The following is a 13,528-nucleotide window of genomic DNA, read 5'->3' as shown; positions in this document are numbered from 1 at the left end:
CTGCCCAGAGTCAGTCAGCTTCACTTGCTCTGTGGGCTGGGAGGTCAGTACTCTGTCTCCTGCCCTGGTTCTTGCTTCTGCTGCAGCTCCTCTGGTGTCACAGCTGTCTGTCTCTGGCTTGAAGTGGGTCCGCGAGCAGGAATCTCAGGGTCCAAAGAATGTATTCCACTCCTAGCTCTTTTTTCTTCAGTGGTAGTAAGATCTGCACTCCTGCTTCTGAGATAGCTGCTTTTATACCCATGCTAGACTTTCAGGTTTTTACTGTTAAAGTGAACTCTGCTAACATCCTCAGATGAATCATGCCATCCTATCGGTATCTTCTCCCCTCTTCTCTTACCCGGACCCAGCAGGAAGAGTCATTTGGTGGGAGTACAAAGACAGTGGCAAGAAGAGACATTCAGTAATCCACTGCACTGTGCTGATACTCAGGGAGAGATTACTATATAAGTCCTCCACTTAAGGGCCTCCCTCCTCTGTCCCTAGCAACAAGGGAGAAATGTTGCCCTCCACTTCCTTGGGACAGATCATGGAATCGGCCTGGTCACTGACTTCTGCTTCTCCCATAGGAGTTTCTGAAGGAAGGAACGCTGATGAAAGTAACAGGGAAAAACAGACGCCCACGGCACCTGTTTTTGGTAAGTAGCTGGCCCCAAAACCATGTCCCGGGGCTGTCAAGTTTGGTGACGTTTTCTAGGGCCAGTACTTGGGGATAGCTGGAGAAAGGGAGGGAAAATCGAGCAGAGCAGAATCTCTAGGATAAGGATGATTCATTACAGTTAAACTTTCCAGAAAGCCCAGAGCTGAACCCTTGAAAACCACAAACCATCATTTATTTGCTCTTTGAATGATTTTGAGTGGAATTTTGCTAAAATGTAATCACCCATGTCTTTACACTCAGCAACCAAAAACTAGGAAATGCTTGAACTGGGAGTAACTGTCTTAATGCCTGGGAAAACCAAGCCCAGAGAAGGAAGCTGACTCAGCCAAGTACCCAGCAGGTTGTTGGCAGAGTCCCAGAAAGGGATTCAGGATTGTGTCCTCAGTGCAGTGCTTTCTGACTGTCAGTAACAGTTCTGATGGTTCATATAACCAGGGAAGGTCTGGACCCAGAGTGTGGAGAATTATCAACTTCAGTGGCTACTGGACTAGAAGTAACTCTTTTTCAAACCTCTGACCCCAAGTATTGCGCTTTTTAAGGGCTTCTGTCTGCTGAGTATAATTTTTCTCTTCCCCCTTTACTTGTAGTTGTCATTCCCTCTTGTCTTGGCTGCCTCCAACATCCTCCTCAGAATTTGTATCAGCTGAAGGCTGAGAAGCCTGCCAGGGGTAGAATTGCATTGATAGTCATAGTCAATGGACTATGTGCGTGTGGGCCTGTGAACTGCCAGTTTCAGATGTCTACCTTCTTTGTGCTGAGGACTGGAAACCAAGAGATAAAAGTCACATTCCCTACCTTCAACTTTTAGAGTCGATGGGAGAGAGAAACAGCTAAGCAGACAGTTGTAAATATAACGTAAGGATGCTGTAGCGGACATTTCATGGAGCCACATGAGTAGAGAGGACCAAGGGGAATCAGGGACTACAAGGATGAACACCAGCAGCATCGGAGCTGACATTAATGCTGCGCTTACTGAGTGCTGGACTCTGCTGGGGGTCAGTAGAACTCTCGCCTTCCAGGCAGAGGCCTGGCCTGATTCCCAGTCAGTGCACTCAAGCACAGCTGCCACCCTTCTGTCAGTGGAGGCTGGAGTGTTGCCGTGATGCTGACCAGGTTTCAGTGGAGCTGCTAGATAAAGATAGACTAGGAAGAAAGGCCAGGGTAGCTACTGGAATTCAGTCAGTTGAAAGAAACCGTATGGATCACAGTTGTCCGATCTACAAGTGATCCTGGGCATGGAGCAGGACCCAGAGCATTTCATGCTATTGTGCATGGCGTCTCCATGAATCAGGGGTGGACTCAAGGCCACTAACAACAAACTCTGTGCTTTGTTTTGTGTTTCTTGGAGAAAGTGATACCTCAGCTCAGCCCTGAAGGAGCAGCTTAGGAGTTTGCACAAAGGAAGAGCATTTCAGCTAGAGGGAACCAATTGCCTGAGCTCCTGAGGGAAGTGAGGATGGTGTGGTGTGTTTGGGGACCACTGTGGATTTGTGACATTCTTAGATCCAGATGGTCAGACCCTTCTACTCTTAAGCCCCGTCTCAACCGTGTCCCATACCATCTTCCCCAGAGTAGGTGCTGGTGGGCTGAACTGCAGAGACCGCTGATGGGGCTGAGTCATTCACCGTTCATGGGAGCATCTGCTGTCCCCAGCCTGTCAGTGGCTTCTTTCCTGAGGCCCAGGCTTAGTGAGCCCCTCTGCTCCCCCTCAGCAGCGCCCCCACTCTGCCTGGCTGGAACTGCAGCCTGGCTACAGACAAGAGGCGGAGCTGGCAAAGAAATCCAAGTGAGGGCCAAGCAGTGCACAGCCCAGATTTAAGTTCTCAGAGGCTCTAAAAGCTCCCAACAGACGACTGCATAGCTCTCTCTAAGTGTTGGTTGTGTTTTTTTTTTTCAAATGTAGATAACATAAAATTTGCCATTTTCTTTCTTTTAGCTGTGCAATTCAGTGGCATGGCCATATTCACAGTCTTGTACATTCATCACTGAAACATACTTCCAAACTCTTTCAGCATCTCTGGTGATGGGGAGCTCACTTTCTGTTGTAACATTCATGCACTCTTTAACTCCTTATTGATCTCTTGCCGGCCCAGAGCCTGAGTGTGTGGCTCCATCAAGTCCAGTGAGGACAGCAGTGACTTGTTCCACGTTAACCGTTTGTTGTCAAGTTGACTCTGATTTACAGGGACTCTCCGGGGGTCTTCTGAGGACCCTCTCAGTGGACTCAAACTTTTTGGTTATTAGCCAAGCATGTTAACTGTTTGCACTACCTGTTCCATGTTTGGCTCCTATTCCGTGTTGTTTTGTTATTGTTAAGTGCTGTCGAGGCGGTTCTGACTCATAGGGACCCTGTATAGGGTTTCCATATGAGTTGGATGAGTCTACATATTTGAAAACTCTTCCTCTTGAGGAGAGAGCTGTCTCCCTGAAGGTACAGATAGATACCCGTGTAGTAATGAGCCAAACTGGGTTACTTAGATGCTGACCTGATCACTACTCCTCAGTGATCCTCAGACAGGTCACTAACATGACTGAGCTTCAGGGCTTCCCACCAGGGAAGTGGAAATACCGATGGTTTTGAGGATGAAACAAGAGGCCATCCATGCCTGGCACACAGAAGCCACGTATTGATGACAACACCCTCCTTGTCTCTGACAGCTTTCCCGTGGGGCACAGCCCTGCAGAGGCTGGGAGCTCTTGTCTGGGTCTCCTCACATCCCTTCTTCAGTTGGAGGGTGGGGATGAGAATTCAGACGAACCGGATACAAGTCCCAGCTCTGACATTCTCTAAGGAGACCTCCTGGAGCTTTGGCACCCTTCTCTTTAAAGTGGGTGATGAGGCCTCCTGTAAGTGAGTGAGGAGTACTTGTGAAGGGCCAGCTTCATCCTCAGCCATCTCCCATCAGACCGTGCTCAGCCTGTCCCTGACCCTCTCGTAGGAACCAGCCTCTTCTGCCTGAACTCTGCCCAGAACTCTGTGCCCCAGCTGCTCTGAGATACTCAGGTGGTGCCTCGTGCCTGCCTTCCCTCCCCCAGGCCCACCTCACTCTGACGACAGCCTGCATCTCTCTGAGATCCTTCCTGGGTCTCCTCTATATCCCAGCATGAGACCTGCCAGTTGGAGAGAGAGATAGATGGGAGGAGATGGAGAGCGGGGTTCTGGAACCAGAAGGGCCGTGATAAATGCTCTTGAGGAAGACTCTTCCTTCTATGGTGCCAGCTTCATAAAAATCACCTGATTTGTAAGACACTCATGGCATCAGCCCCCTGTGCACTGGGGTCTCATATCCCCAACACCCCTCTGCCCAGAGCTGGTAGGCTGGCCGCCTACTTTGACTTGGGATTGTAGGAAACCCCCACCCCCACATAAAGAACTCCTCTTCCTTCATCTGAGACAAGGGCAAGAGGGCTGCCAGCAGCCCACAACTAAGAGAGAACATGGTCCTAGACCACTAATGAAACATCAGGGTGCTGATGCAGTTGCCATGGCAGCAGGTGCTCAAGGTTGGGACCATCCAGGTGAGTTATACAGCGAGTTTCCAAGTGTGGGATGGGCTGCTGAGCAAGGGTTTGTGACCAGTTTGGGTAACTGTCCCAGGTCGAGCCAGGATTCACTGCAGGACAACTCTCATCCTCACAACATGCACGGAGCACACACAAATGCAGTAGAGACATACTCGCTTATTGAACCCTGGCAACTTCACCACCTCCAGCTTTGTGACCCCTCTGTGCCTCAGTTTGTCCCTCTGGGAAGTGAGTGCCTGCCTGATAGGACTGTCAGATGCTGAACCGAGTGTCTGGCAGAGTGAGTGTTGCTGTTGTTTGTTAAGTACTGTCAAGTTGGTTTTGACTCATAGTGACCGTGTATAGGGTTTCTGAGGAGTGGGTGGTAGGTTTGAACCTTCAGCCTTACCGTTAACTGTCCAGTGCTTATCCTGCCGTTTCACACCAGGACTCTTGGATGTAGGGTTGTCGTTGTTAAGTGCTGTCGAGTCAGTTCCGACCCATAGCTACCCTGTATAGGGTTTCCCAGGTAACTGCTGTCATTGAGCAAAATGGAACAGGAGTGGCTCTGCACGTTCCTCTGGTCCAGCTGCGCCTGCTCATTGGTATTTTGTCTGTGACTCCTTGTGTGTTACTGAGGCAGAGTAGGGTGCTGCCGCAAACACTGATGACCCACACTGGTCTAACCCAACCTCACGAGGGTGCATGCAGCCCAGAAAGAGGAAGGGACTGCCTGAGGCTACCTGGCCAGGCTGGAGCCCGCAGCCATCTCTGCAATACCTGTGACCCTAGGGCTCCCGGAAGAGCCAGCATTGGGAGGACTCACACCTCTGTTCCCAGAGGATGCTGTTAGGAGACAGGCAGGGTGGGCAGAGTCAATCCTGAGTTCTTATTCCAGCTCACACACTTAGATGCTCCATCCTGCTCAGTCCTCCCCACACCCCTGGCTTCAGTGGGCCATCATGCCCAGAGGCCTTCCTGGATGGGATGCCACCTATTCTCTTGGCATCAGAAATGCCCCTATAACTCAGGCAAGGGAGCTGAGGCTCAGAAAGGTGAAAGGACTTATCCACAGCCACACAGCTGGGTCGGAACTGACGTCTTTGCTTCACTGCAGTAGGACAGCATTCTTCAGCGTTTCCACCTCGGCAGAAGCTCTGTCCTCAGGAGCTGATGGGCCTGGCATTCTGTTTCTTCCTGTCCACACAGCACCATGCTAGCTCCGTTCACTCCGCTCTCATCCAGGCACTGGGGGTGTGCAGTGAAAGGCCCACCTGAGCCCAGCTTCAAGGAGTTTCCCTCTTTCCTTTCCCTTCCTTTCATCTTTCTTCCTCCCTCCCTGTTTTCCTTCCAGAACTCTATTTTATCAAGGATTAATCTCTGCAGAGTTGTTGACAGCTGCCCTGGGATCTGCTCCGATTCAGCGGCCTGTGTACCGCTGAGGGCGGTACTGACCGGTCTGCACCACCATCACAATGGTTGTGTGCTCAGACCCCTTGTTGTGGCCACGACCTATCTCCCAACGTAGACAGCTGGTCTTCTGCGACCATAACAGATAATGTTCTGTTAGAAATCAGGTTAGGCAACCACTAACCTGGTTTCTAAAACTTCCTACAAATGTGGTCCAATCATGTGAGCTCTTTTGGGTTTGCCTCCTCTCTCAGCTTGTCGGAGATTCAGCAAGGTCAGGGTTGGTAGCAGCTCTTACGCTTCCTGAGACTGACAAGTCCTTCAGACTTCCCACCTTTAAGCTAAGCAGAAACACTTTCCTAAGGAGGAAGGTGTTGTATTGTCTGCACTTGGTTCTTTGGGATAGCTAAGTAATACTCCCTTGTACCCATTTAGGTACTACCTGTTGGTAGACACTTGCACTGTTTCTAGTTAGGGGCTGTTACAAATAAAGCTTTTGTGAGCAATCTGCACGACTCTCCACGGGTTGAAGCATTGATTCCAAGGAGTAGAAATATGGGGAAAGGACTCCTTCTGTTTCGAACCTTTTATTGTGAATTGGGTGAAGGTTTACAGTACAGCTCCTCTGTTTGACATTAATTCGTACATATTTGGTTTCATCTCATTGATTACAGTCCCCTCCATGTAACATCACCCGTCACACTTTCTCCCTCTGTTTCCTGTTTCCATTCCTCTTTCTTTCCAACCCTTGGGTAAACGCTGCCCATTTGATCTCCAATAGTTGGTTATTGTAAGGTGGGTGTACCTCACCAGTGTGAGTGTTCCCCTTCTAGACCCATCTATTGTTTGGCTAGAAATGAAGCTAGGAGGTGAGTTCAGTTCCAAACCTGAAGGATGACTATGGGGCCACACTCAAGGGTTCCAGCAATCTCCGTCCAACCAGTGAGCCTGACCTTTTGTATCATTCTAAGCTTTGTTTAACATTTGCTCCCACTTTATCCAAGACCTTCTAATGTGATCCCTTCAAAGCGTTCGGTAGTTGAGAGCAGTTGGTAGCTGGGTACCAGCTGGGTCTTCTGATCTCAGGGTCATGGAGACTGATGTTCTGTGTTTCATTATTTCCACGTGTCTTCAGTTTTCATCCCTCTTCTTCCCTCCAGACAGGGAGAGACAAATAGTTGCACCTTAGATGTATGCTGCCCGCCCATGAGCTGCTAAGACCCCGGTTGCTACTCATCAAAATAGGATGGAGAGCATTGTCTATGTGACCTGTATTATACCAGTTAGCCACAGTGATCCCTGAAACTTTGGTCCTTAAACCCCAGGCTCAGTGGCTCCTTCCTTCAAGACGTTTGATAATGTCTAGGAAGTTTTCATTACTTTGCCCGCTGTCTGCTCCACCATAATCCTGGATCTATTTGCAGCAGAGATGGATACCCACATACAGCTATCCTGTTGAATGCCTGCTCTCCCTGCACCCCCATTCAGCCTGTGTCCATGCATCTACCTGTCCATCACTTTTGTTGCAGGTCTGTGTAGATAAACAGTGTGTACCTCTGTCCTTTGTAACTTACACTCCTCCCTGTGTCTTGCCATGCTGTCATCATTTCTTGCCAACGTCCCTCTTATTGTATACTGCCTTCCCATTCACCCGAGTTAACAGGTGGTTTACCTTGTAGCCACTGAATCACCTCCCTTTCTTCCCACCCCTGGTGACCATTCTGTTTGATGTAGCATAGCTGCCATCATACTGAGTGGGGTACAACACAAGGGGACTGCAAAGGCACCTCGGGTCCAGCACACCTGCTCGTTTGCATACTGTTTACCTATGACCCTGTGGAGTCACTGGCAAGTGCAAGATGCCTCCACACCCCAGGGCTCAGTGCAGTCTTCCTGGACCACGAAGCATCTGACCAGGTGTCGTCTCTCCCCAGATGAGCGATGTGCTCCTCTACACTTACCCCCAGAAGGACGGCAAGTATCGGCTGAAGAGCTCATTGGTGGTAGCCAGCATGAAGGTAGGTACCCTGTGGTGAGATAGGGGAGTCCCTGGGGAGGAGGGGATACTGCGGGCAAGAGGGCCCAGCATCCCTGCCTCGAGGAACACACAGATAAGCTGTGAAGGTAGTGTTCCGTGCGGGGTTACAGTGGGCTCTGTGGCAGGTCATCCAGGGAGAGAGCATGGTAAGGGAGAACTTCCTGAGCAAGATGGGATGAGAATTGCACAAATGGGGAAGAGAGGAAGAGCCCTCTAAAATGAGAGAAATGCCTGAGAAAAGCCTTGGATGTAGGAAACAAGCCTGGCTTTGGTACAGATGAGGACATTCAGCTCAGAGAGGAAGCAGCTTCTGGAGAAGACCCGTCCTTGCCTGTCCTTGGCCTCCTCTTCCTCCCCCTCAATGGAACTGCTATTTGTTTCCAGGTCAGCCGTCCTGTAATGGAGAAAGTGCCCTATGCGCTAAGGATCGAGACTGCCGAGTCCTGTCTCACCCTGTCTGCAAGGTATGAGGAGGTGGGAGGACCTAGAACATAAAGTGGCTAGGTCTTAAAGTAGAACAGTCTGGAATACCCAATGCTGGGTTGTTGTTGTTGGTGGTGGTACGTGCCATCAAGTCGATTCTGACCCATAGCAGCCCTGTATAGGGTTTCCAAGGAGCAGCTGGTGAGCTTGAACCACTAACCTTGTAGTTCAACCAACCTTGCAGTCCAGCACACTGATCCACAGTACCCGTAGGTTTTTATTTAGAGATCCTTTGAGACCAGAGTTTCTTCTTTTCTTCTTCTGAGTGTGTTCACCCATTGGGATCACAGACCCCTCAGAGAGTCTGATAGAACTGTGGGTCTCTTCTCTGCAGAAAATGTGTACACACATAAAATCCCACAGAACTTCAGGACTGGGTAGAGGCTGTTATTGACCTACGGCAACAGCAAGATTAGCATCACCAAGTCTCTCTCTTCATGGATTATTGGGTCTTCACAGCAGCCCCCAAATTCAAAACAAGCTCTTCATCTATCTTTCCCAGCTTGAGGGGTGGGAGAGAAGAAAGTGTAGCCTTTCTGCTAGGAAAAAAAGTAAACCAATTGTCACGTCGACCCTGGCTCCGATTAGAACCGTGCTGCAGAGGACTTTCATTGGCTGGGGACTGGGTCGTCCTGCCAAGAAGCCTTGGTGGACTTAAATGTCCAGCCTTGCAGTGAGCAGCCAACACATCACCCACATCATCCATGGACTTGTGCCACAAGTGTCTGCATTTTCCCAGGCCTCAGGTTGGCCCTCTTTCAGGGCCTGACAAAACCTGATGGGCCAGCCATGGTGGGCTGGCCCTAGGTTCCACTGTCTGCTATTGTATGGCCATGGGATGAACCCAGGTGTCATTAGTGGGAAGGTCTGTCCTTCCACACATGTGAGGCGATCCTGAGTGTGAAACAGGACGCTCACACTCTTACACTCTTGCACTCTTACACTCATAGATACGTCTGCTCATTAAGCATTTATTAGCACCTCCTCATGCCAGGTCCAGTGCTGAGAACACAAAACGCTGAGCCTTTGGATTTGTCCGGGAGGAAGGCTAGAGCCTGGCTGTAGTGCGCATCAGAGAACATGAGTCCAGCTCTCACACGCTTTTAGGAGCCGCCGCGAACCGGAAACGTATGAAGACTGAGTTCAGCAGGGCTGCCTTGTTCTCCAGCTCTCACATGCTTTCCTCCTGTGGCAGGGTGCAGCCACCACTTTGCGGTTGCTCTCTCTGTTTAGTGGGAAATATTGGCATTTCCCTTCTCTGACAGGTTTCTACCTGATTCAGGTCCTGGCTTCCCCAGGTTTCACTGTAATTAGTGATTGGCATAATGTGCTCCCACTGGGTCTCAGGCCTGGTGCCCCTGATTCTCCGCCCCAGGAGGCCAGCATCCCAGCCCCTAGCTGTGTGAGGCAGAACTGGGGGCTGACCCCAGGGCTGGGATCACCGGGAGCTAATGCCTCCAAGGATAGAAGGCATATTGGGAATTTGTAGATGAGGATTCCTGGTTTGGGTTCCGTGGCCTCTCCTCACGTCTTAGTGAAATCAGGAACATCAGGAAGCCTGCCTTTTGTTTCTGCTTGACCAGCTGTGAGGTGGTAACCAGGCATGCACACTCCATCCTCAGGTGGGCTGTCCATCACTGGTCACCTTCTTGCTAGCCCCAATTCCTCACACAGACAGCTCCACTTAGGAGTATGGCATCGGTTGTCCACCAAGTCACTGTGGCTTTTGCTGGACAGAGGGGAAAATGTACCAAGCCCAGCCACCCTCCAACCCTCTCAGGTCCGATTGTGTCCCTACTCCCGCTGAGGAGTGCTCGGTCAGGCTACACACTTAGGTGCAGGGTGGGGGCGACATCTTGTGGACACTGTGAGATCTGTCCATAGTCCTGCCGAGGTATCCTGGGTCAGGCTGCACACATAGGTGAAGGGCGAGGGCGACACATAGTGGACACTGTGAGATCTGTCACCCCGTGCCTAGGGCGGCTCACAGCTCAGAAAGTCACTCACCTCTCAGGAAGCCCTGCGGAGCACAGGGCAGGAACTTGGAAAGCTTGCTTGCTGGATGAGTGAATGGGAAGTTAAGTGGGAAAATAAGGATGATGGAGATACCTTCACCAACTCCAACCCATCCTTGCTTGTCCTCGCCCCCTGCCAGCCTGTCCCTACTATTGGGAGGTCCACCATACCACGGTACCACCAGAGTCACATTTCCTGGAAGCTAGCTAAGCCTCGACAGTGCCTTGCTTCTGTGGGTTCTTTATGTTTTACCTACCCGTCATGCCATCCCACAGCCCACCTGGGAGTACCAGACACATGCTCCCTGGTGGAGGTGGTGGTAATGTGCCATGGAGTCAGTTCTGACTCATAGTGACCCTGCATAGGGTTTCTGAGACTGTCAATCTTTACGGGAGCAGAAAGCCTCATCTTTCTCCTGCTGAATGGCTGGTAGTTTCCACAGGCTGATCTTGATGTGAGCAGCCCAACTCATAATCACTACTCTACCAGAACTCTCATGTTAGAGGGAACTCCGAAGCAGGCCCAAAGGGCCATCTGCTCATAATGGAGGTGCTTTGATTTTAAACATGTAAAAGGCTCAGGCTTGGGGAAGGGGAGCTGGGGACTTTGTACACTGAGGAGTGTCCTGGAGGGGAGCAGGGCCCTGCACATACCAGAACTCACACCAGCTCTTCCCATAGCTCCTGTGCAGAGAGGGACGAGTGGTACAGCTGTCTAAGCAGGGCCCTACCCGAGGACTACAAGGCACAAGCCCTGGCTGTGTTCCACCACAGTGTGGAGGTGAGTGCTGGGCGTGGGTCCCCTGGAGACACTGGACTGTCCAGGTGGACCTGCTGCACCTTTCCTGAGAGCACTGGCTCCTCCACCTTGCCCTCACCCACAAACTCAGTCACGCTGTTTCTAGCGCCACGTCATTAGCCTGGGACATTTCACACGGTTTTAGAATTTTAGAGATGGAAACCTGTGCCACCCTCATAGAGACAAGGAAACTGAGGTCCAGGGCCGCGGGTCTGACCACACTGCCGGCCTGCTGGTTCTGTTGCTCCAGATGCGAGAGCGGCTGGGTGTGAGCCTGGGCGAGAGGCCCCCCACGTTGGTGCCTGTCACCCACGTCATGATGTGCATGAACTGCGGCTGCGACTTCTCCCTCACACTGAGGCGCCATCACTGCCACGCCTGTGGAAAGGTGGGTGCACCCCCGGGCTAGGGCCGGGAGAAGTAGAGGAGCAGTCATTCCCATCCAAATCCCACCCTCCAAAGAAAAACCCCAGCCTCCACCATCAAGTCCTGTGTGTGAGCCATGCTTCATGGGTTGACAGTGATGCATTTTTCAAAAGTAGATCGCTAGGCCTTTCCTCCAAGGTGCTTCTTGGTGGACTCGAACCTCTTACCTTTTGGTTAGCAGCCTACCGTATTAACTATTTGTACCACCCAGCCAAAGAAAATAGTCTATGTGTCATTGTCCTTGGAGAAAAAGGGATAGTGTCCTCACTGAGAAAGCAGGTCATCCAGCACAGAATCATGGCACCACCAATGCCAGAAAGCAGGGGACATGGCTTCGTCCTGAAGGGACAGGCCAGGTGGCGGGGAGCAGAGGAGGAAGGTTGAGGACCGCCCAGACAGATGTTCCCAACTGGGCCTGCAGATCGTGTGCCGCAAGTGTTCACGCAACAAGTACCCCCTGAAGTACCTCAAGGACCGGATGGCCAAGGTCTGCGATGGCTGCTACGGGAAGTTGAAGAAGAGAGGTGGAGACTTCGTGGGCCTGATGCGAGGTAACGCCCCCAGCAGTTGACGGCTCTTCCTTTTACTCCTTGAAACCCTGAAGGGGAATGTCGTTGATGTTAAATTCCATCCAGTTGGTTCTGACTCATTTATTGTTAAGTGCCGTCCAGACGGTTCTGACCCAGAGCGACCCTGCATAGGATTTGCAAGGAGCGGCTGGTGAGTTTGAACTGCTAACCTTGAGGTTCAAACTGACCTTGAGGCGGAGTGCTTGTTCTATACCACCACACCACAGCACTCCCTTTTTTCTTTAGTGTCCTGTAGGCCTGTGTTCTGTGGTCCCCTTCTTAAGACCAAGGTTGCTACGACTGATGGCCAAGTGTTTCCCAGTTCAAATATGGAAAGGAACCCCAAGCTCAGTGGACCTTGACAGCCTATGCTTAAGAGTCAGCCTTTGTCCAAGCAGGACCTGCCTGGAGGAGGGTAGTGAGGCCTTCACTCCCTGGGCCTCACTGAAGCCAGCAGACGGTGGTCCAGCCCCAGCCTCATGCTGTTGTACTCTGAGACCTGTAGAAGGGACCCAGAAACAACACAGGCCTTCCTGGCCTAACCCCCATTGCCCTCACCCATGTTAGAAGGGAGGTGCTGTCTGTCTGGTCACACTCGCTCAAAGAAGTGGCAGCTTCGATCTTCCAGGCCAATTTTCTGGTCTCTGTGACTGCTGACCTCCGCCTCTGCTTCTCTTGGTTCCAGAGCGGCCTGTGAGCATGAGTTTCCCTCTGTCCTCCCCCCGCTTCTCGGGCAGTGCCTTCTCATCCGTCTTCCACAGCATCAACCCCTCAACCTTCAGGAAACAGAAGAAAATCCCTTCCGCCCTGGCTGAGGTAAGACAAGTGGAGCTTACCTGAGTGCCAGTGTGAGGCAGCACATTTGCAAGTCTGGGGGGCCTCCTGGGTGGACTTGGTCAGGGTCGTGTCCCCCAGACCATCCCCTGTACCAACCTGACCCAGTCTCTTCCGGGACCCACATTCCTGGTGGGAGAGAATGTGTCTGTAAGAACCTAAACCCCACTACCATCAAGTTGGTTCGGATTCATAGTAACACTGCATAGGGTTTCCAGATCCACAGGAGCAGAAAGTCTCATCGCCCTCCTCCGAACGGCTGGTGGATTTGAACTGCTGACCTTATAGTTATTAGCAGTTCATCGTGTAACCCAGTATGTTACCAGGGTTCCTTTATAAGGACCTCTTGTTGTTAAGTGCCATCAGGTCAACTCCTACTCATAGTGACCCTGTGTAGGGTTTCCATGGAGCACCTAGTGGGTTTGAACCATTAACCTTGTGGTACTTATCATACAGCACCACACCAGAACTGCATATAAGGACCTGTGGTTGTTGTTGTTGTTGTTAAGTGCCATCAAGTCGGCTCCAACTTACAGCAACTGTGTATAGAGTTTCCAAGGAGCAGCTGGTGAATTTGATCCGCCGATCTTTTGGTTCAAACCAACCTTGCAGTCCAGTGCTTTATCTCATAGTGCCATACCAGGATTCCTTTAAGAGCATTTGTTGTTTTTGTTGTTGTTAAGTGCTTTTGACTCTGTCCCAACCCATAGAGGGTTTCCGAGGAGCAGCTGGTGAGCTTGAACCACTGACCTTGCATTTCAAATAGCTTTGCAGTCTGGTGCATTAACCCAC

At 51.2% G+C, this 13,528-nt stretch overlaps 1 protein-coding gene across 1 annotated transcript in view; it reads left to right on the top strand.

Annotated features, from left to right (window-relative positions):
* FGD5 (FYVE, RhoGEF and PH domain containing 5) overlaps window positions 1-13,528 on the top strand; it is a 204,191-nt gene that overhangs the window by 162,483 nt on the left and 28,180 nt on the right. The window contains exons 11-17 of the mRNA XM_006868675.1: window positions 567-635; window positions 7,507-7,590; window positions 7,995-8,074; window positions 10,790-10,889; window positions 11,158-11,295; window positions 11,755-11,884; window positions 12,588-12,718. Of these exons, the coding sequence (XP_006868737.1) occupies window positions 567-635; window positions 7,507-7,590; window positions 7,995-8,074; window positions 10,790-10,889; window positions 11,158-11,295; window positions 11,755-11,884; window positions 12,588-12,718 (732 nt within the window). The remainder of the gene's footprint in view (window positions 1-566; window positions 636-7,506; window positions 7,591-7,994; window positions 8,075-10,789; window positions 10,890-11,157; window positions 11,296-11,754; window positions 11,885-12,587; window positions 12,719-13,528) is intronic.

This window comes from Chrysochloris asiatica, unplaced genomic scaffold, assembly GCF_000296735.1.
Source record: "Chrysochloris asiatica unplaced genomic scaffold, ChrAsi1.0 scaffold00121, whole genome shotgun sequence".
Lineage (NCBI taxonomy): Eukaryota > Metazoa > Chordata > Mammalia > Afrosoricida > Chrysochloridae > Chrysochloris > Chrysochloris asiatica.
This window is presented reverse-complemented; position numbering and strand designations above follow the sequence as displayed.